The sequence below is a fragment of the Oncorhynchus nerka genome, linkage group LG17 (assembly GCF_034236695.1).
Source record: "Oncorhynchus nerka isolate Pitt River linkage group LG17, Oner_Uvic_2.0, whole genome shotgun sequence".
NCBI lineage: Eukaryota > Metazoa > Chordata > Actinopteri > Salmoniformes > Salmonidae > Oncorhynchus > Oncorhynchus nerka.
In genome coordinates, this window is record NC_088412.1 from 17,778,630 (window position 1) to 17,801,541 (window position 22,912).

The 22,912-nt window shown below is 40.8% G+C and overlaps 2 protein-coding genes across 3 annotated transcripts in view; one reads left to right on the forward strand and one right to left on the reverse strand.

The window, feature by feature from the left end:
• Positions 1-11,725, reverse strand: part of LOC115144806 (cathepsin D-like) — a 28,988-nt gene extending 17,263 nt beyond the window's left edge. The window contains exon 1 of the mRNA XM_029685883.2: positions 11,588-11,725. The gene's annotated coding sequence lies outside the window, so the exon portion shown is untranslated. The remainder of the gene's footprint in view (positions 1-11,587) is intronic.
• On the forward strand, positions 9,673-16,798 carry LOC115144805 (synaptotagmin-1-like). 2 transcript variants are annotated; one of them, XM_029685882.2, is made up of 10 exons: positions 9,673-9,824; positions 10,258-10,317; positions 11,732-11,854; positions 12,348-12,517; positions 12,757-12,843; positions 13,109-13,276; positions 13,430-13,597; positions 13,756-13,873; positions 14,202-14,335; positions 14,544-16,798. In XM_029685882.2, the coding sequence occupies exons 3-10, from the start codon at positions 11,746-11,748 to the stop codon at positions 14,781-14,783; spliced, it is 1,194 nt and encodes a 397-aa protein (XP_029541742.1). In that variant the 5' UTR covers positions 9,673-9,824; positions 10,258-10,317; positions 11,732-11,745; the 3' UTR covers positions 14,784-16,798. The 2 variants fall into 2 exon arrangements, with proteins under 2 accessions (XP_029541742.1, XP_029541741.1); XM_029685881.2 differs by lacking the exon at positions 10,258-10,317.
• The last annotated feature ends 6,114 nt before the right edge of the window (positions 16,799-22,912 follow it).

The window sequence follows — 22,912 nt, forward strand, 5'->3', positions numbered from 1 at the left end:
ACCTAAAAAGGCCTGTGGGGTTCATGGTATCCTAAATTAAATGATAAAATATACAGACCACAAATTCCAGTTGGCTATACTTAAACTCTTTAACATCATCCTCAGCTCTGGTATCTTATCCAATATTCGGAACCAAAGACTGATCACCCCAATCCACAAAAGTGGAGCCAAATTTGACCCCAATAACTACCGGGGGTCAACAGCAACCTTGGGAAAATCATCTGCATTATCATTAACAGACTCGTACATTTCCTCAGTGAAAACAATGTACTAAGAATTTTTTTTATTGGCTTTTTACCAAATTACCGTACAACAGATCACGTAGTCACCCTGCACGCCCTAATTGACAAACAAACAAACCAAAACAAAGGCAAAGTCTTCTCATGCTTTGTTGATTTCAAAAGCTTTCGACTCAATTTGGCATGAGGGTCTGCTATATGGAAAGTGGTGTTGTGTGAAAAACATACAACATTATAAAATCCATGTACACAAACAACAAATGTGCGGTTAAAATTGGCAAAAAAAACACACATTTCTTTCCACAGGGCAGCTTAAGCCCCACCTTCTTCAACATACAGTGCCTTGCGAAAGTATTCGGCCCCCTTGAACTTTGCGACCTTTTGCCACATTTCAGGCTTCAAACATAAAGATATAAAACTGTATTTTTTTGTGAAGAATCAACAACAAGTGGGACACAATCATGAAGTGGAACGACATTTATTGGATATTTCAAACTTTTTTAACAAATCAAAAACTGAAAAATTGGGCGTGGAAAATGATTCAGCCCCTTTACTTTCAGTGCAGCAAACTCTCTCCAGAAGTTCAGTGAGGATCTCTGAATGATCCAATGTTGACCTAAATGACTAATGATGATAAATACAATCCACCTGTGTGTAATCAAGTCTCCGTATAAATGCACCTGCACTGTGATAGTCTCAGAGGTCCGTTAAAAGCGCAGAGAGCATCATGAAGAACAAAGAACACACCAGGCAGGTCCGAGATACTGTTGTGAAGAAGTTTAAAGCCGGATTTGGATACAAAAAGATTTCCCAAGCTTTAAACATCCCAAGGAGCACTGTGCAAGCGATAATATTGAAATGGAAGGAGTATCAGACCACTGCAAATCTACCAAGACCTGGCCGTCCCTCTAAACTTTCAGCTCATACAAGGAGAAGACTGATCAGAGATGCAGCCAAGAGGCCCATGATCACTCTGGATGAACTGCAGAGATCTACAGCTGAGGTGGGAGACTCTGTCCATAGGACAACAATCAGTCGTATATTGCACAAATCTGGCCTTTATGGAAGAGTGGCAAGAAGAAAGCCATTTCTTAAAGATATCCATAAAAAAATGTTGTTTAAAGTTTGCCACAAGCCAGCTGGGAGACACACCAAACATGTGGAAGAAGGTGCTCTGGTCAGATGAAACCAAATTGAACTTTTTGGCAACAATGCAAAACGTTATGTTTGGAGTAAAAGCAACACAGCTCATCACCCTGAACACACCATCCCCACTGTCAAACATGGTGGTGGCAGCATCATGGTTTGGGCCTGCATTTCTTCAGCAGGGACAGGGAAGATGGTTAAAATTGATGGGAAGATGGATGGAGCCAAATACAGGACCATTCTGGAAGAAAACCTGATGGAGTCTGCAAAAGACCTGAGACTGGGACGGAGATTTGTCTTCCAACAAGACAATGATCCAAAACATAAAGCAAAATCTACAATGGAATGGTTCAAAAAGAAACATATCCAGGTGTTAGAATGGCCAAGTCAAAGTCCAGACCTGAATCCAATCGAGAATCTGTGGAAAGAACTGAAAACTGATGTTCACAAATGCTCTCCATCAAACCTCACTGAGCTCGAGCTGTTTTGCAAGGAGGAATGGGAAAAAATGTCAGTCTCTCGATGTGCAAAACTGATAGAGACATACCCCAAGCCACTTACAGCTGTAATCGCAGCAAAAGGTGGCGCTACAAAGTATTAACTTAAGGGGGCTGAATAATTTGTACGCCCAATTTTTCAGTTTTTGATTTGTTAAAAATGTTTGAAATATCCAATAAATGTCGTTCCACTTCATGATTGTGTCCCACTTGTTGTTGATTCTTCACAAAAAAATACAGTTTTATATCTTTATGTTTGAAGCCTGAAATGTGGCAAAAGGTCGCAAAGTTCAAGGGGGCCGAATACTTTCGCAAGGCACTGTATATATCAACGAATTGGCGAGGGCACTAGAACAGTCTGCAGCACCTGGCCTCACCCTACTAGAATCTGAAGTCAAATGTCTACTGTTTGCAGATGATCTGGTGCTTCTGTCCCCAACCAAGGAGGGCCTACAGCAGCACCTAAATATAAAGCACAGATTCTGTTAGACCTGGGCCCTGACAGTAAATCTCAGTAAGACAAAAATAATGGTGTTCCAAAGAAGGTCCAGTTGCCAGGACCACAAATATAAATTCCATCTAGACACCGTTGCCCTAGAGCACACAAAAAAACGATACATACTTCGTCCTAAACATCAGTACCACAGGTAACTTCCACAAAGCTGTGAACAATCTGAGAGACAAAAGGAACATAAAGGAACAAAAAGGAACATAACATTTCACATACCAATTAGGATCTGGCTAAAAAAATACTTGAATCAGGTATCGCACCCATTGCCCTTTATGGTTGTGAGGTCTGGGGTCCGCTCACCAAACAAGAATTCACAAAATGGGACAAACACTGAATTGAGACTGCATGCAGAATTCTGCAAAAATATCCTCGGTGTACAACGTAAAACACCAAATAATGCATGCAGAGCAGAATTAGGCCGATACCAGCTAATGATCAAAATCCAGGAAAGAGCTGTTAAATTCTACAACCACCAAAAAGGAAGCAATTCCCAAACCTTCCATAACAAAGCCATCACCTACAGAGAAATTAACCTGGAGAACTCCCTAAGTAAGCTGGTCCTTGGGCTCTGTTCACAAACACAAACAGACACCACAGAGCCCCAGGACAGCAACAGTTAGGCCCAACCAAATCATGAGAAAACATTGATAATTACTAGACACATTGGAAAGTTTTACAAGAAAACTGAGAGAACTAGAATGCTATTTGGCCCTAAACAGAGAGTACACAGTAGCAGAATACCTGACCACTGTGACTGACCCAAAATTAAGGAAATCTTTGACTTGCTATTGAGAAAGGCTGCCGAAGGCATTTATGGGCTATGTGCACATTGCCCATAAAATGAGGTGGAAACTGAGCTGCACTTCCTAACCTCCTGACCAATTTATGACCATATTAGAGACTCATATTTCCCTCAGATTACACAGACCCACAAAGAATTTGAAAACAAATCAAATTTTTATAAACTCCCATATCTATTGGGTGAAATACCACAGTGTGCCATCACAGCAGCAAGATTTGTGACCTGTTGCCACAAGAAAAGGGCAACCAGTGAAGAATAAACACCACTGTAAATACAACCTATATTTATATTTATTTATTTTCCCTTTTGAAAACTCTAAACAAACAACAACACGAAGAGCTGTTTAAAAGCACAGTCAACTTAGAGTATGTAAACTTCTGACCCACTGTAATTGTGATACAGTGAATTACAAGTGAAATAATATGTCTGTAAACAATTGTTGGAAAAACGACTTGTGCCATGCACAAAGTAGATGTCCTAACAGAAACTAAAGAAATTGTCCTAACCGAAACTAAAATAATTGTGGAGTGGTTGAAAAACGAGTTTTAATGACTCCAACCTAAGTGTATGTAAACTTCCGACTTCAACTGTATATGCTGTATTGGGTAAATAAATGACACAAACTCCAGTAGGCTAATCTTTCTGAGTGTGAACTGTATTATTGTATGCCTAGTGTATTGTTTAATACGGTTCAATTAAATACGTTTCGTTATCCTTATCATCACAATTCTAATGACATGCTTGCATAATATACGACTAGAATTAGATGCAGACAGCTTCTACTTCTCTTCACGAAGATTGAATGGTTATGGGGTCTGAATAAATAAATGCTATAGCCTACGGGCCATCTCGCGTTCCCACTTCTTTCAAACTACCCATGAGTTCTATTGGCTGCTTTATTTAACATTCAGCAAACATGAGCTTGCATCCCTCTTTGAATAGTCTATTGGTATAATACATGCACACAAAAAATGACCAGCAAGCTATTATAGTCTATCTTTTCTTGCATGGGACTCAAAGAGCTAAGGAGATTTTTTTAGGAGAGAGGCCAGCGGAGCACAGGTGGTGTGCGTATTGCGCAAGATACAGAGGCTATAAGTTAGAAGCTTATTATGCATAGCCCATCATTCATTAGCTAAATATAAGGCTAAATCGGATTTGAATGTATTTCCTGAAAGTGGTAGGCTTGGACATCTATATGCAGTATATGCCTATATGCATCTTAAACGGGATAATCTATTTTGGATGATTGACCATACAGGCAGCAGAGAGAATTATTATTTTATTATTTTTTATTATTGGAGAAACACCAGTACACATACATACAATAACTTTTTTTTAAACAGACTGTCACGCCTGCTCCCGCTCTCCCTCTCTGGCGCTCAAGGGCTGCCCTTCATCATGCACACCTGTCCCCATCATTATGCGCAGGAAAGCTCATTGGACTCACCTGGACTACTTCCCTTTGTTGATTGCCTCGTGTATACCTGTCTGCTCCCACGTTTGTTCCCTGTGTCTGCATTAATGTTGTTATGTGTTTACGTCCAGGCGCTGTCCTGTCCTGTCCTGTCCCATGTCCGTCGCCATTAAATGTTCCCTCCATGTACCTGTCTCTACCAGCGTCGACCCTTACACAGACAATGATAACATGTGCTAAGCGGTACAACAAATGACAGATTATACAAAGAACTTAAAAGATACACACATATTGACTGTTTTAACAGCTTTCTTATTAAAATAATGTAGAATGGTCTTAATGTACTGCTCAATTACTGAATTTACCACAATTAGATTTAAATGTAAAATTGTTTTTCTTTATCCTTATTATAGTTAAGGAAACCGACCAGCACATTCTCTCATAATAAGCAAAAGTCATCAACAATATTAACAATGATAAAACTATAATTATCTTGCCATAATTTCTTTACATGTAGACAATGCCAAAATAAATGCTAAACCGTTTCTGGATGCTCAACACAAAAAGTACTGTTAATGTATATTTTGAATTTCTTCAGGTAATGATTTGCAGGGTAATACTTATGGATCATTCTGAAAGAGACCTCTTTAACCAAGCAGGTATTTGTTTGGTAATAACCATACATTTTTCCAACAGATATTATCAAATCAAAATCAAATCAAACTTTATTTGCCACATGCGCCGAATACAACAAGTGTAGACTTTACCGTGAAATGCTTACTGACGAGTCCTTAACCAACAGTACAGTTCAAGAAGAAGAAATATTTACCAAGTAGGCTAAAATAAAAAGTAATAATAAAAAGTAAAACAATAAGAATAACAATAACGAGGCTATATACAGGGGGCACCGGTACTGAGTCAGTGTGCAGTCTCCGACAATTTTCTGGGCTTTCCTCTGACACCGCCTGTTATATAGGTCCTGGATGGCAGGAAGCTTGGCCCCAGTGATGTACTGGGCCGTTCCCCCTACCCTCTGTAGCGCCTTACGGTCAGATAGCGAGCAGTTACCGTACCAGGTGGTGATGCAACCGGTCAGGATGCTCTCGATGGTGCAGCTGTAGAACCTTTTGAAAATCTGGGGACCCATGCCAAATCTTTTCAGTCTCCTGGGGGGAAAAGGTTTGGCGTGCCCTCTTCACGACTGTCTTGGTATGTTTGGACAATCATAGTTCGTTGGTGATGTGGACACCAAGGAGCTTGAATCTCTCGACCCGCTCCACTACAGTCCCATCGATGTTAATGGGGGCCTGTTCGGCCCACCTTTTCCTGTAGTCCACAATCAGCTCCTTTGTCTTGCTCACATTGAGGGAGAGGTTGTTGTCCTGGCACCACACTGCCAGTTCTCTGACCTCCTCCCAATAGGCCGACTCATCATTGACTGTGATCAGGCCTACCACTGTTGTGTCGCCAGCAAACTTAATGATGGTGTCGGAGTCGTGTTTGGCCACGCAGTCGTGGGTGAACAGGGAATACAGGAGGGGACCAAGTACACACCCTGGAGGGGCCCCAGTGTTAAGGATCAGCGTGCAGACGTGTTGTTGCCGACTCTTACCACCTGGGGTTGGCCCGTCAGGAAATTCAGGATTCAGTTGCGGAGGGAGGTGTTTAGTCCCAGAGTCCTTAGCTTACTGATGAGCTTCGTAGGCACTATGGTGTTGAACACTGAGCTGTAGTCAATTAACAGCATTCTCACATAGGTGTTCCTTTTGAATAGGCGAGAAAGGGCAGTGTGGAGTGCAATTGAGATTGCGTCATCTGTGGATCTGTTGGGGTGGTATGCAAATTGGAGGGGATCTAGGGTGTCTAGGAGGATGCTGTTGATGTGATCCATGACCAGCCTTCAAAGCACTTCATGGCTACCGACATGAGTGTCACAGGGCGGTAATCATTTAGGCAGGTTACCTTCGCTTCCTTGGGCACAGGGACAATGGTGGTCTGATTGAAACATGTAGGAAACATGTAGGTATTACAGACTCGGTCAGGGAGAGGTTGAAAATGTCAGTGAAGACACTTGACAGTTGGTCCACACATGCTTTGAGTACCCATCCTGGTAATCCGTCTGGCCCAGCAGCTTTGTGAATGTTGACCTGTTTAAAGGTTTTGTTCACATCGGCTACCGAGAGCGTTATCACACAGTCATCCAGAGCAGCTGGTGCTCACATGCATGCTTCAGTGTTGCTTGCCTCGAAGCGATCATAAAAGGCATTAAGCTTGTCTGGTAGGCTCATGTCACTGGGCAGCTCATGGCTGGGTTTCCCTTTGCAGTCTGTAATAGTTTTCAAGCCCTGTCACCTCCGACGAGCGTCAGAACAGGTGTAGGATTCAATCTTCATCCTGTATTGACACTTTGTTTGTTTGATGGTTCGTCTGAGGGCATAGCGGGATTTCATATAAGTGTCCGGATTAGTCACCTGCTCCTTGAAAGTGGCAGCTCTAGCCTTTAGCTTGATGCGGATGTTGCCTGTAATCCATGGCTTCTGGTTGGGATATGTACGTACAGTCACTGTGGGGACGATGTCATCGATGCACTTATTAATGAAGCCGATGACTGACGTGGTGTATTCCTCAATGCCATTGGATGAATCCCGGAACATATTCCAGTCTGTGCTAGCAAAATAGTCCTGTAGTTTAGCATTATAGACAAATGTATTCCAGTAAGTTGTGACATAAGGAATAGATACAATATCCCTTTGAAATAAAGCACTATGGATATGTTGTTCTGAGGGAGCAAGGAGGAACACACGTTTCCAATTGGAGAGTCAACTGGATTAAGCGAGGGTAGCTCAAGAAGGTGAGGTCTGGTTACAACTCTAAACAACATGAGAGTTCCAGATGGAATAGCATCAAAGACTATGGCGAACTCTCAACAGTAGGTATAACAGGGATTCTGTAACGAGATACAAAATTCCTCATAATTGAGTAGCAATCCTTCTGCATTAAAAAGTTGACTCACCAGCAGGATATGATTATTGAACCAGTTCTTAAAAAATAAAGACTTGTTTCTATACAAAATATCTTTACTGTTCCAAATGAAATACCTATGTGAGGAAAAATTATGTTCATATATTAATGACCACGCTAAGAATACTTGTCTATGAATAGCAGATCATTTTGTAGGAATCTTATCAATGTTATAGCTACAAAATAACATAAATTTGAAGCCACCAAAACAGAAGAAGATATAATGAGGGATGAAATTCCAACTTTAAGTTGGATTCTTTAAGAAATGTTTAGCCCAATTTATCTTAAAAGTCTTATTCAATGTAGAAAATGTTTTAAAAAATTGAGACCACTATTTCCATGTGTTTATAACGACATATTTCCTAATATTATGTGTACGATTTTACCGGTAATTTACCGGTTTCTCACAGTTATTTATATTGGGAAAAGAGTGGTTTTAGGTGATAAATCTTGGTAACTGCGTTCCTGCCCTTCAACCCTAATCGGGATTGCACACCATTGAAACAAAATTCCTCATAATTGAGTAGCAATCCTTCTGCATTAAAAAGTTGACTCACCAGCAGGATATGATTATTGAACCAGTTCTTAAAAAATAAAGACTTGTTTCTATACAAAATATCTTTACTGTTCCAAATGAAATACCTATGTGAGGAAAAATTATGTTCATATATTAATGACCACGCTAAGAATACTTGTCTATGAATAGCAGATCATTTTGTAGGAATCTTATCAATGTTATAGCTACAAAATAACATAAATTTGAAGCCACCAAAACAGAAGAAGATATAATGAGGGATGAAATTCCAACTTTAAGTTGGATTCTTTAAGAAATGTTTAGCCCAATTTATCTTAAAAGTCTTATTCAATGTAGAAAATGTTTTAAAAAATTGAGACCACTATTTCCATGTGTTTATAACGACATATTTCCTAATATTATGTGTACGATTTTACCGGTAATTTACCGGTTTCTCACAGTTATTTATATTGGGAAAAGAGTGGTTTTAGGTGATAAATCTTGGTAACTGCGTTCCTGCCCTTCAACCCTAATCGGGATTGCACACCATTGAAACCATCCATCTTGATAAAGCGGAAGAGAGTGAAAAAAAATAAAAAAATAACCCAAACAATCTCATTCTCCAAGTTTTTTTATGAAAACAAAAGTAAAATGTCAATAGACTCGCGAATAGGCATTTGTGCACAATGGACTTTTTGAATAGGCTATAATGACAAACTTCAACATGTGAGGAACAAATAGTGCAGAATAAGGAATCATTTGGAACAGGTCTTGGATCGCCTTTATATACTGTATATCCCACATCAGATTGTCCTACCTTGTTTGCCTTGCTACAGTGTTTTTCCGTACTGAGAGAAAAATATACTGAACCAATACTGCTATCTGCTGCATAGAAGTAGTAGGACACGCAAAACTACACAAGTTATCCCCTAAAAACGAATATTATTATAATGTATATAATTATTATGGAAACCATATAGCGAAGCTATGATTATTATTAGCAACTATTTAAATATGTATTTTTATAAATTCATGACAACTTTCAACATGAATAAAAGTCAGAAAGCTCCATCTATAGAGCACATGTAGATTGAATATGATTGGAGATAAATATCAATAGTTATTTGCTCAATAAACAGACTATTGACTCATGGAGGGACCGATGTTACTTTGTTGTAACTGAACCGGTTCAGTCTAGGCATCTTCTATGTTAATGCAAATGTTTGTGTTTTTAACCTTGGTTAGCTTTCAAGATGGAATATGATACCTTACTGTAGTATTGGTTCATCCCATGTTTACACAACATATCCAGACTGCTGTTATACTGTTCTACTGTTCTACTGTTCTCTTCTCTAATCCTGAGGTGGAGCCAAACATTCCAATGCTGTACGTGTTCCCTGACACACACACACACACACACACACACACACACACACACACACACACACACACACACACACACACACACACACACACACACACACACACACACAGTGTGGTGTCACCGTGTGTACATGAGGCGTGATAGTGTGTTGAGGAAATACATCAAAGCTCCCTATCATCTACAATTTGTAACAACATGGAGGGAAGGGATGATTGGGATCAAGAAATAGACTGGACACATCATTGGATTCCACATTTCTGGAAACAAACGTGTCAATTATCATTGGAGAAAAGGTGAGTAAATCAATTTACCAGTGTGATATTTAGAAGTAACCCACTCAATCACCATTACAGAAAAAAATGGTAAACCATAATACACAGTTTATTGAGCTGTTTAATACTAGTAAAAAGCATCGGTAACATAATTTACTCAAACATTTGATTGTAAATGAAAGTGTGATACTGCAGGACAATATTGAAGGCTATGCCCTAACTGAGATGACCTTTCTTTGCTTGGCAATGAACTATGTGAAATGCATGTATTGGTCTAAGCAGAAGAATAGCTATTTATCTTCCACATGAGACCACTTCTTGATCAAACACTTTATACAGAATGTTTATGGGCCGTTCCAGCCACTTTCAGGCTTTCAGGGCCAAGTGACTTCCTTCCCCTCATTTGTTATAATCCCTCCCTTTTGCTGGAGAACTGCACGGGTGAATGATAAAGTAATACAGTCTTCAAGTAGGCTACAGTAATAAGGATACAAACTACGCTGGTACTGAAACAGTGAGTACTACTTTAGTTTTTACTTATACGTTTCCCTATATTGTAAGTAAAAACTGATTCTCTCAGAATATAGGTATCTATTAATAAAAAATGTTTTTTTTGCTGTTGTATGGTTGTTGGTTGTGTTCATGTGAACAAAGACTCAAGCTCTTGTGATACAAGCTCTTGTGGTACTCTGTTTTTTAATTACCTTTGTTCTAACGCTCAAATTCTGTGTCTTCGAACTAGCAGCTAATGTATAAAACACCTTGTATTGGGTTTTAGGGACAATGTCCATTGGGTGTGAATTTCTTTGTATTGATTGTTCCTTACCTTTGACACATTCCAATTGGAAAGCACCTGTATGAATGTATTTACGTCATGTAAAGCAAAGAAAAGTAATCCGCCGCGCTGTGGTCATTTAGAAAGGGATGTTATCAGAGAGTGCAGCACACCCTGTTTTAAGTTGCCTGTGTGGAGCTGTCAGCACTCAACCATGCAGTTGTTTAACAATGGTGGTGGCTAAGTATTCACTCTCCTCTGTCATTGCAACCAAGTTTTTGGAAGCAGAGGCACAATATTTTGTGTGTAAGAAAGAATGGGTGTTGGCTACAACTTGAGTTTAAACCAGTGGTGTAAAGTACTTAAGTAAAAATACTTTCAAGTACTACTTAAGTTGTTCTTTAGGTATCTGTACTTTAGGTATCTGTACTTTACTGTGAAACTATACAAAAGTTGTACTTTTCCTCCACTACATTCCTGAAGTAAATAATGTACATTTTACTCTGACATCCAAAAGTACTCATTACAGGTTTAATGCTTATAGCAGGACAGAAAATGGTCCAATTCACACACTTATCAAGAGAACATCCCTGGTCATCCCTGCTGCCTCTGATCTGGCGGACTCACTAAATACAATTAATTAATTTGTAAATTATGTCTGAGTGTTGGAGTGTGCCCCTGGCTATCCGTAAATAAAAAAAAACAAGAAAATCATTTAATCTGGTTTGCTTAATATAAAGAATGTGAAATGATTTATACTTTTAATATACTTAAGTATATTTAAAACCAAATACTTTTAGACTTTTACTCAAGTAGTATTTTGCTAGGTGACTTTCACTTTTACTTGAGTAATTTTCTATTAAGGTATCTTTTACTCAAGTATGACAATTTGTTACTTTTTCCACCACTGGTTTAAGTTTCAACATCAAAGCTATGATCTCCAAACAGTTATCTGTTAACCTAACAAAAATGGTTTAAGGCAAAGAAAATGATTAGTGCTTTATCTTACCAGAGGAGACTGATGAGGATCAACAGTACAGTAACTGTGTTAAAGTAGAAGTTGGGGTCAATAAACACAGTAGCAACCTGAGCTATGAACTAACCAAATTGCTTTTCCTCATTGTCTGTGTTTTCTGTTTGCGCTCGTTTCTAGGCCACCGCTACACCATGTTTCCTACAATCCCATTAGCTAAGGGCACCGTAACCCCTAACACTACAGCCAGCCACACCACCGCCGCTCCCGGGTTTATAGACCAACTACTGAACCAGATTCCCTGTGAGTAACCCCCTAAATCCCCCCGCCTCTCACTCTATCCCCCCTCCTCTGCCCCCCACCCCTCCTGAGTGGGCACCCCTATGCTGCCCCCTTCTGTCCCACTTTCAACAGACATGGCAGGGGAGAGCTGCCTGCCTGGACACCTGTCTTCATGTGTCATATCTAATTCCACTCCCAACACACATTTCTTAGCTCTCAATTTTCACTTATTATACAAGTTTATATCTCCTGAATCTTGCTGACTGTGCTCTTGCTGCATGCTTCAGATGTGTGTCATAGTGAGACAAGTTGACTACACTGACTCTCTCAAGACTCGGCAGCTAGGGGCTGCTACTCTCACATAAATACAAGGCGTATGTCTTTTCCAATAGCTCTCCATTTCTACTTGTTACAAGTTAATCTCTCCTTAATCCTGCTGGCTGTGCTCTTGCCTCATGCTTCAGATGTGTGTCACAATGAGACAAACTGCTGTCTTTTTTTTTGTCTCACTCAGTGCCAAGATGGGCCATTTACACCATCTTTGCTGTCATTGTCTTGATGTTTTTGGTGTGTATTATATGCATCTGTGCGAAATGCTGCTGCAAGAGCAAGAAAAAGATCAAAAAGAAGCCGGACAATCAAATCAATCTACAAGGGGTGATTGGTTCCTCGACTACATCGCTAGTAAGTACTGGGAGTAGTTGTCGTCGTAGCTAGATGTTGGTGGGATAGCGCAGAGCGTCTGCTCCATTCTATCCATTTATTTTTGTTTAGACTGGTCGCCATTGTGAAGAAGGAGTGAGGTAGAGGTGCAGCTTTAGCTCCTCATGTCTGTTAGCACGGGCCGCTGATTGAGGGATTGGTTGGCTGGCCGATGAATGTGATTGGTTGGTTCAAGGTATGACAGTGTTCTTGATGGGCAGGTCCAACATGACTCGGATGATGCAGGCTACGGCTCAGCTAAAAACCGGGGGAGACTACTCTATTCTCTGGAATACAAGGCACAAGAGGTTAGAATTAACTTGATTAGTCTTTTGAACTTGATCAAAATACTGTAGCCACCACAAGCCATAGATCCAGTTCCCCTTTGATCACAGATTAAACAAGATATTAATTATCACACATATAAAGAGAAATGTCTTCTTTTTCAAAATATCACTGAAGTAGAATTCAGTGTGTATTTATTTTTCTACCATACAGTGATATCGTGTTTTTCTGGCACCCTTATCTTCCCCTACTATCTTTGACTATCCTGCCATCTCTCATACCCTGCAGCTGACAGTGGGGCTCAAAGAGGCTGCAGCTCTGACAGCTATGGACCGGAGTGGCACCTCTGACCCCTATGTTAAAGTCTACATCACTCCCAACAAGTCAAAGACATTCGAGACTAAGGTCTACAGGAAAACCCTCAACCCTGTGTTCAATGAACACTTCACATTTAAGGTATTTGTAGGGTATTATACACATGTTATTATAGCAGTATTACCAGACAGTATACCAATTTGAGAGGTTTTTAAACTGTTTTACATACTATACACAGTGTGAGTCTGTGTTTCTGCACCACTCTTGACTCGTGCCTGACTATCTTGTGTCCAGATTGACAAGGCTGAGCTCAATGAGTCCACCATAGTCATGAAAGTGTTCGACTTCGATAGATTCTCCAAACACGACATCATCGGGGAGCTGAGGCTGCAGCTCGGAATCATCGACTGGAACCATGTGATTGAAGAGTGGGAAGACCTGAGAGAACCCTCCAAGTTTGAGGTCAGGAGAGTTACTTGATTTCTGGAACCAAATAGTGCAGGTCAAAAGTTTTTTTTCAAACAGCATTTGAATGTCACAAAGTTGTTAAATCTAGCCATAGGCCTACTTAGCCTTGCCATCTATAGGCCCACATACTGAATTTCCACATGTTATTACAGGATGAAATTCTGGGGGAGATCTGCTTCTCGTTGCGCTACGTCCCCACCACTAACAAGCTGACGGTTGTCATCCTGGAAGCCAAGAACTTAAAGAGTATGGACAAAGGGGGCTCATCAGGTAGGTGGAAGCATGGCTCTCTGTGAGGAAGACTGAGTGGTTGTTTTGCTGAAGAGGCTCGTTATGATTAGCCTGGAATCCAGACCTGTTTTGTGCTGACATTCCACTCCTTGTTCTCAGTCAGTGTCATGCAACAAACATGTAACACGGAGAAACAAAGAGTGGAATGTCAGCACAAAACAGGTCTGGATTCCAGGCTACGTTATTAATTAAACAAATAATATTCTGTTATTATTGAGGCCAGTTTCGATTATCACAAATAATACTGCATTATTTGTGAGGCAGTGGATGCTCAAAATACTCTCTACTGTACTCATGTACACTGTAGATCCCTATGTAAAAGTGCAGCTTGCTCTGGACAAGAAGAAGTGGAAGAGAAAGAAGACATCTGTTAAAAAGTCCACCTTGAATCCCTACTTCAACGAATCCTTTACGTTTGATGTGTCATTTGAACAAATTCAAGTAAGTATAATCTTATCTCAGAATATGGCTAAGATGAGGCCAGTTACAAGCTCAACAGCCTGCATGCTATGGAGATGCAGAAAAGAGGCCATCTCTTTACATTATAATGTTATTTTGTTGGCAAAAATCATTTAAACAAAAAGATTATGGGACATTCTCTGTAGAAGCACAGTTTGCAGTGACTGTTCTCTGCTGTCGCTCCCTCTAGAGGGTTCACCTGATGATTTCCGTGTGGGACCATGACAAGTTGAGCAGGAACGACGCCATAGGGAAGATTTTCCTGGGTTGTGATGCTGCAGGGAACCAGCTGAGGCACTGGGCAGACATGCTGTCCAATCCCCGTAGGCCTGTGGCTCAGTGGCACAACCTGCTTTCCAACGAACAAGTGGACTCCACCCTCGACCTCAAACACACAGTTAGGATCCCCTTCATCAATAAGAACTTTTGAGAAATCTTAGACTCGCTTGCCAGACTCATGGCACTCAAGTGGCTATGGGAAGAGGTTGGAGAAAATCCTCCTCCATGGCCCGACATGATTCCTCCTACTTCACTCAGCTCATAGCAGCTTGGAGGCCCTAGCACTTTTAAACAAAATACAGAGCCTTCAGAAAGTATTCACACCCCTTGACTTTTTCAACATTTTGTTGTGTTACAGCCTGAATTTAAAATTGATTATATTGAGATTTTTACGTCACTGTCCTACACACAATACCCTATCATTTCAAGGTGGAATTATGTTTTTAGAAATATTTACAAAAAATATTTTTATGAAAAGCTGAAATGTTTTGAGTCAATAAGTATTAAACCCCTTTGTTATGGCATGCCTAAATAAGTTCAGGAGTAAAAATGTGCTTAACAAGTCACATAATAAGTTGCATGGACTCCGTGTGCAATTATTGTGTTTAACATGATTTTTGAATGGCTACCTCATCTCTGTACCCCACACATACAATTATCTGTAAGGTCCCTCAGTCGATTAGTGAATTTCAAACACAGATTCAATCACAAAGACCAGGGAGGTTTTCCAATGCTTCTCAAAGAAGGGCACCTATTGGTAGATGAGTAAAAAATAAAATAAAAAAGCAGACATTGAATATCCTTTTGAGCATGGTGAAATTACCCTTTGGATGCTGTATCAATACACCCAGTCACTTCAAAGATACAGGCGTCCTTCCTAACTAGGGAAGAAAACCGCTCAGGGATTTCACCATGAGGCCAATGGTGATTTTAAAACAGTTACAGAGTTTAATGCCTGTGATAGGAGAAAACTGAGGATGGATCAACAACATTGTAGTTACTCCACAATACTAACCTTATTGACAGAGTGAAAAGAAGCAAACCTGTACAAAATAAGGCAATAAGGCACTAAAGTAAAACTGCAACAAATGTGGCAAAGAAATTAACTGAATGTCCTGAATACAAAGCATTACGTTTTAGGGCAAATCCAACATAACACATCACTGAGTACCACTCTTCATATTTTCAAGCATGGTGGTGGCTGCATCATGTTATGGGTATGCTTGTCATGGGCAAGGACTAGGGAGTTTTTCGGGGGATAAAAATAAATGGAATAGAGCTAAGCACAGGCAAAAGCCTAGACGAAAACCTGGTTCAGTCTGCTTTCCAACAGACACTGTGAGACAAATTCACCTTTCAGCAGGACAATAACTTAAAGCACAGTTGCTTACCAAGCCAACATTGAATGTTCCTGAGTGGTCTAGTTACAGTTTAGACTTAAATCAGGCTTGAAAATCTAAGTAATGGCTGTCTAGCAATGATCAAGAACAAACTTGACAAAGCTTGAAACATTTTAAAAAGAATAATGTGCAAATATCGTACAATCCAGGTGTGAAAAGCTCTTAGAGATTTTCCCAGAAAGACTCACATTTGTAATCTCAGCCAAATGTGATTATAACATGTATTGACTCAGGGGTGTGAAATACTTATGTAAATGAAATATTTCTGCATTTAATTTTCAATAAATTTGCTAAAAACATGTTTTCACTTTGTTATTTTGAGGTTTTTGTGTAGATGGTTGCAAAAGAAAATCTATGTCATCCATTTTGAATTTAGGCTATAACACAACAAACTGTGGAATAAGTGAAGGGGTATGAATACTTTCTGAAGGCACTGTAGATGCTGCCATTTTTATAGACATTTCATGATAAACACATGATCATTTAGGAATAATAGAATTATAGAAGCTCAACTATTTTCTATGTAGTCCATTGTTTATTGGTTTTATCCTCAGTTTGAATAGCCTTACAGGCAAACTTGAACGCTGCACATATGACTGGCATGTTCATAAAAAAGTAATTACAATTTGTCTCAGTTGTAGAACAATTGTCATAGTGTCTACCTCAAGTTATTCAACAAACACTGCCCCTATATGGAAATATTCTAAAACTCTTACTTGATGGTAATATGCAATAAATCCATGTATGGCTTTTAATTTCCCCAAAGCATCTGATTGAATGTGTCTGATTGAATCTCAGATGATGTGCCCTACCTTGGGTCAATTAACCTGAGTTCAGCAGCCTCCTCTCTCCCAGTTGACACAGGGTTGGTACAGTGGGAAATCAGGGAGCCACAGCAGTGTCATCCTATAATACCTTTAGATTAACATGGATCCCTATGGGAGGGATAAAACAACAAAAGCAGAGCTTGGAGTCTGAGCCAGCGTTGTCAGCACCTACTGTGCACATGCTCATTACAGCTACCTAATTAGGAGCTATGTTTTGAACAGAGCACTGGAAGCACTGTGGCCACGACAAGACGGGATGTTGCTTAATGCTCTCACAGGTGGTCAGGTGTAACACATTGAATGGTATGAAATAAGTAAAAGAGTTTTTTCATGGCTTGAGTGCATGTTGTCAAACATACCCTTAATACAATAGTATTGCAACACATTTAGCAATATTGCAACAAATATGGAAGTTTGAGTATAACTTGGAAAGGTTTAGACATTAAATCATGATACTTTGATTGAACTGGGTTCTAACCATGCTAGGTCAGTTATCATAGAGTGAAATTCAAAGAAGGGGCTATGCCTATAAGAGGAAATTAGAAGGATTCAAGGAAAATGTCTTCAATCTCCAATTAAATTGGGTTTTTATGGTTGTATTGGAAATTAAATAGACCTTCCCTCATTTCCAATTATAATTTTTCAATGGAAATCAAATAGATTTTCTCAGAATCCTCTTCATTATTCTGGTGAATTGTTACTTCCTGGAAAGAGATGAATGGATGACCAGTGTGTGTGAGAGCAGAACTGCACGTGTTTCCAGAACATAAGGATCTGAGTGATGATCCAACAGCAGAGCCAAGCCAAAGGTCATCGCTCACGCTGCTGTGTTTTTCGCCCACTCTGTCCTGTGACACAGGCTCTCCCGCTGGGTGACCTGGCCTGTGGTGAGCCTCCCAACGCTGGGCACAGTAACATCAAAGAGCCCCTGGGAACCATGGAATATGCCTGTTCTGATCCTGACTACAGGCCTGATCAATAAACCATGGATAGCATACTCCCTGGTAGTTATTAAGCCCACTCCCTGGTAGAGTTAGTAAGCCCACTCCCTGGTAGAGTTATTAAGCACACTCCCTGGTAGAGTTATTAAGCCCACTCCCTGGTAGAGTTATTAAGCCCACTCCCTGGTAGAGTTAGTAAGCCCACTCCCTGGTAGAGTTAGTAAGCCCACTCCCTGGTAGAGTTAGTAAGCCCACTCCCTGGTAGAGTTATTAAGCACACTCCCTGGTAGAGTTATTAAGCACACTCCATGGTAGAGTTAGTAAGCCCACTCCCTGGTAGAGTTAGTAAGCCCACTCCCTGGTAGAGTTATTAAGCCCACTCCCTGGTAGAGTTATTAAGCCCACTCCCTGGTAGAGTTAGTAAGCCCACTCCCTGGTAGAGTTATTAAGCCCACTCCCTGGTAGAGTTAGTAAGCCCACTCCCTGGTAGAGTTAGTAAGCCCACTCCCTGGTAGAGTTAGTAAGCCCACTCCCTGGTAGAGTTAGTAAGCCCACTCCCTGGTAGAGTTAGTAAGCCCACTCCCTGGTAGAGTTATTAAGCCCACTCCCTGGTAGAGTTAGTAAGCCCACTCCCTGGTAGAGTTAGTAAGCCCACTCCCTGGTAGAGTTAGTAAGCCCACTCCCTGGTAGAGTTAGTAAGCACACTCCCTGGTAGAGTTATTAAGCCCACTCCCTGGTAGAGTTATTAAGCACACTCCCTGGTAGAGGTTAGTAAGCCCACTCCCTGGTAGAGTTAGTAAGCCCACTCCCTGGTAGAGTTAGTAAGCCCACTCCCTGGTAGAGTTAGTAAGCCCACTCCCTGGTAGAGTTAGTAAGCCCACTCCCTGGTAGAGTTATTAAGCCCACTCCCTGGTAGAGTTAGTAAGCCCACTCCCTGGTAGAGTTAGTAAGCCCACTCCCTGGTAGAGTTATTAAGCACACTCCCTGGTAGAGTTAGTAAGCCCACTCCCTGGTAGAGTTAGTAAGCCCACTCCCTGGTAGAGTTAGTAAGCCCACTCCCTGGTAGAGTTAGTAAGCCCACTCCCTGGTAGAGTTATTAAGCCCACTCCCTGGTAGAGTTAGTAAGCCCACTCCCTGGTAGAGTTAGTAAGCACACTCCCTGGTAGAGTTAGTAAGCCCACTCCCTGGTAGAGTTAGTAAGCCCACTCCCTGGTAGAGTTAGTAAGCCCACTCCCTGGTAGAGTTAGTAAGCCCACTCCCTGGTAGAGTTATTAAGCCCACTCCCTGGTAGAGTTAGTAAGCCCACTCCCTGGTAGAGTTAGTAAGCCCACTCTCTGGTAGAGTTAGTAAGCACACTCCCTGGTAGAGTTAGTAAGCCCACTCCCTGGTAGAGTTAGTAAGCCCACTCCCTGGTAGAGTTAGTAAGCCCACTCCCTGGTAGAGTTAGTAAGCCCACTCCCTGGTAGAATTAGTAAGCCCACTCCCTGGTAGAGTTAGTAAGCACACTCCCTGGTAGAGTTAGTAAGCCCACTCCCTGGTAGAGTTAGTAAGCCCACTCCCTGGTAGAATTAGTAAACCCACTCCCTGGTAGAGTTAGTAAGCCCACTCCCTGGTAGAATTAGTAAGCCCACTCCCTGGTAGAGTTAGTAAGCCCACTCCCTGGTAGAGTTAGTAAGCCCACTCCCTGGTAGAGTTAGTAAGCCCACTCCCTGGTAGAGTTAGTAAGCCCACTCCCTGGTAGAGTTAGTAAGCCCACTCCCTGGTAGAGTTAGTAAGCCCACTCCCTGGTAGAGTTAGTAAGCACACTCCATGGTACCAGACACATCACATGACATCAAGAGTCATTTAGCATGAGGCAAATGGGCAGAAAACAAGCCGATGATCTGTCAATGGGACTCCATCTAATTCATAATGTGGTTGTTAGTTCTCTCTAAGCATATTGTTTGAAGTGCTTCTGGAGTCATTGTTTGCGTAAAGACCCAAGCGTCACAAGCAGGTGTTGAATAATAGGTACAGAGGAGAGAGAAAGGCCTCGGAGAGGCAGGTGCCTTGGCAACAGGCAGGCAGGGCCTTCCCTTGCCGTCTCGCGGGGTTCTTATCGACACGTATCTTGCACCTGAAAATTAAGAGCTGAGAAGCTTGAGGGGTTCTTTGAAATGTAAATGGAACCCACCCACCTACACATCTACCCCCCCCCCCCCCCCCAACCACCTACACACCTACCTACCCACTCTCTGGACGTTGTGTGTCTGTATATCCATGCATTTGTAAGTGTCCAACACTACACCAACACTTCATTCACACCGACACCACAAATGCCCTGGACATTTCACAATGGCACCTCAGTCATGATGTTTGTCAGTAAATGTGCAGTATGACACACTGCTGGACTGACTCCTCTGTCATCATGACTATGAGATATTCACCTTAAATTATAAACCTTTTGATGTTACCTATTGCATGATGCATATTAAATAGAAAGAGGCGTGTGCAGCTTACAATGCTGATATAGAAATTGCTATTGTAACGTTTTCAAGGACACAGTTACAACATCTGGCTTACTATCTCCCTATGCAGCACCCTATCTAGTGAGTTCCCTATGTCCTCCATAGTCAGATGGGCTATGTCATTGAGATTCAACTATTCTATCACTATGGGCCTATGTCATAGAGATACACCTATTCTATACATATGGGCCTATGTCATGGAGATAAAACTATTCTATCACTATGGGTCTATGTCATAGAGATACAACTATTCTATACATATGGGTCTATGTTCCGCTCCTCCGCTCTCTCCACTGGCTTCCAGTTGAAGCTCGCATCCGCTACAAGACCATGGTGCTTGCCTACGGAGCTGTGAGGGGAACGGCACCTCAGTACCTCCAGGCTCTGATCAGGCCCTACACCCAAACAAGGGCACTGCGTTCATCCACCTCTGGCCTGCTCGCCTCCCTACCACTGAGGAAGTACAGTTCCCGCGCAGCCCAGTCAAAACTGTTCGCTGCTCTGGCCCCCCAATGGTGGAACAAACTCCCTCACGACGCCAGGACAGCGGAGTCAATCACCACCTTCCGGAGACACCTGAAACCCCACCTCTTTCAGGAATACCTAGGATAGGATAAAGTAATCCTTCTCACCCCCCTTAAAAGATTTAGATGCACTATTGTAAAGTGGCTGTTCCACTGGATGTCTTAAGGTGAACGCACCAATTTGTAAGTCGCTCTGGATAAGAGCGTCTGCTAAATGACTTAAATGTAAATGTAAAAAATGTATGTCACAGAGATAAAACTATTCTATCACTATGGGTCTATGTCACAGAGATAAAACTATTCTATCACTATGGGTCTATGTCATAGAGATTCAACTATTCTATCACTATGGGTCTATGTCACAGAGATAAAACTATTCTATCACTATGGGTCTATGTCATAGAGATAAAACTATTCTATCACTATGGGTCTATGTCATAGAGATACAACTATTCTATACATATGGGTCTATGTCACAGAGATAAAACTATTCTATCACTATGGGTCTATGTCAAAGAGATAAAACTATTCTATCACTATGGGTCTATGTCATTGAGATTCAACTATTCTATCACTATGGGTCTATGTCATAGAGATACAACTATTCTATACATATGGGCCTATGTCATGGAGATAAAACTATTCTATCACTATGGGTCTATGTCACAGAGATAAAAGTATTCTATCACTATGGGTCTATGTCATAGAGAAAAAAGTATTCTATCTCTATGGGTCTATGTCACAGAGATAAAACTATTCTATCCATATGGGTCTATGTCATGGAGATAAAACTATTCTATCACTATGGGTCTATGTCATAGAGAAAAAAGTATTCTATCACTATGGGTCTATGTCATGGAGATAAAACTATTCTATACATATGGGCCTATGTCATGGAGATAAAACTATTCTATCACTATGGGTCCATGTCACAGATATAAAACTATTCTATCACTATGGGTCTATGTCATAGAGATACAACTATTCTATACATATGGGCCTATGTCATAGAGATAAAACTATTCTATCACTATGGGTCTATGTCACAGAGATAAAACTATTCTTTCACTGTGGGTCTATGTCACAGAGATAAAAGTATTCTATCACTATGGGTCTATGTCATAGAGATTCAACTATTCTATCACTATGGGTCTATGTCACAGATATAAAACTATTCTGTCTCTATGGGTCTATGTCACAGAGATAAAAGTATTCTATCTCTATGGGTCTATGTGCTCAGCTGCTCTGTATGCAGCAGGGTGACATCATGTGACTAGCGTTTCCAGGATACCTGGAGTGCGGCTAAGCTGCCCAATTAAAGCTCGCCTTGAAAACCATTGCCTCACACAGTTTAAGTGATTGCTCTCAATGAGGGTTTGCTTCATGCAGATTGCAACCAGGGTATGACAAGAAGGATTATTTGTCAATTGAGAGACGACGAGAGAAAATCCAATAAAATCATAGGCTATTACTACACAAGGTGAGTGACCTTTTTGAATGTGAATTAGGCATAGGCATTTTAGTATCCCAGATTGTTACCCTACAAATCATTAAGGAACAATGTGGGATAATATGATGTTCTATGGTAATTTAATCTAATGATATAACCATTTGATTATTGAAGAATATAATAATTATATGAGCCTACTCTATTGTTACACCACATTTAAGGTTGTTTTCTACTTTTTTTTGGTTATCTGAATTCTTTAAAAAAAAACTGTCATGGACTGTCAGTCCCTTGAATCGATTGCCCAGACGAATTTGAGAGTTGCATTTCTCCAGCCCATTTATACCAAACCAATGGGACTGGATCACTATCAGACCAAGATGTCAAGATTTATATTTTAATATTCCATCAAATCAATTGATGACATTTGATACGTCTAATGCAGGCAATATTTGTTCAATTTTGTTTTTTTGTATATTCAATACAATTTTTCCTTGACAGAGTTGTCAACACAGGGGCCACAACCGACCCCATTTACCGGGGGTGTATTTATTACGGAAACCGTTTACCGTTTAACAACCAAACGGAAGCAAACAGAGAAAATTGAACGAAATGGGGCGGGACCTATTTGATT

Excerpts from the sequence above, each read along its gene's own strand:
- LOC115144805 (XM_029685882.2), top strand. The coding sequence starts at position 11,746 with ATGTTTCCTACAATCCCATTAGCTAAGGGCACCGTAACCCCTAACACT. Across the intron at positions 12,518-12,756 it reads GTTCCTCGACTACATCGCTA|GTCCAACATGACTCGGATGA; the intron begins GTAAGTACTGGG and ends CTTGATGGGCAG. Across the intron at positions 13,277-13,429 it reads ATGAACACTTCACATTTAAG|ATTGACAAGGCTGAGCTCAA; the intron begins GTATTTGTAGGG and ends TCTTGTGTCCAG.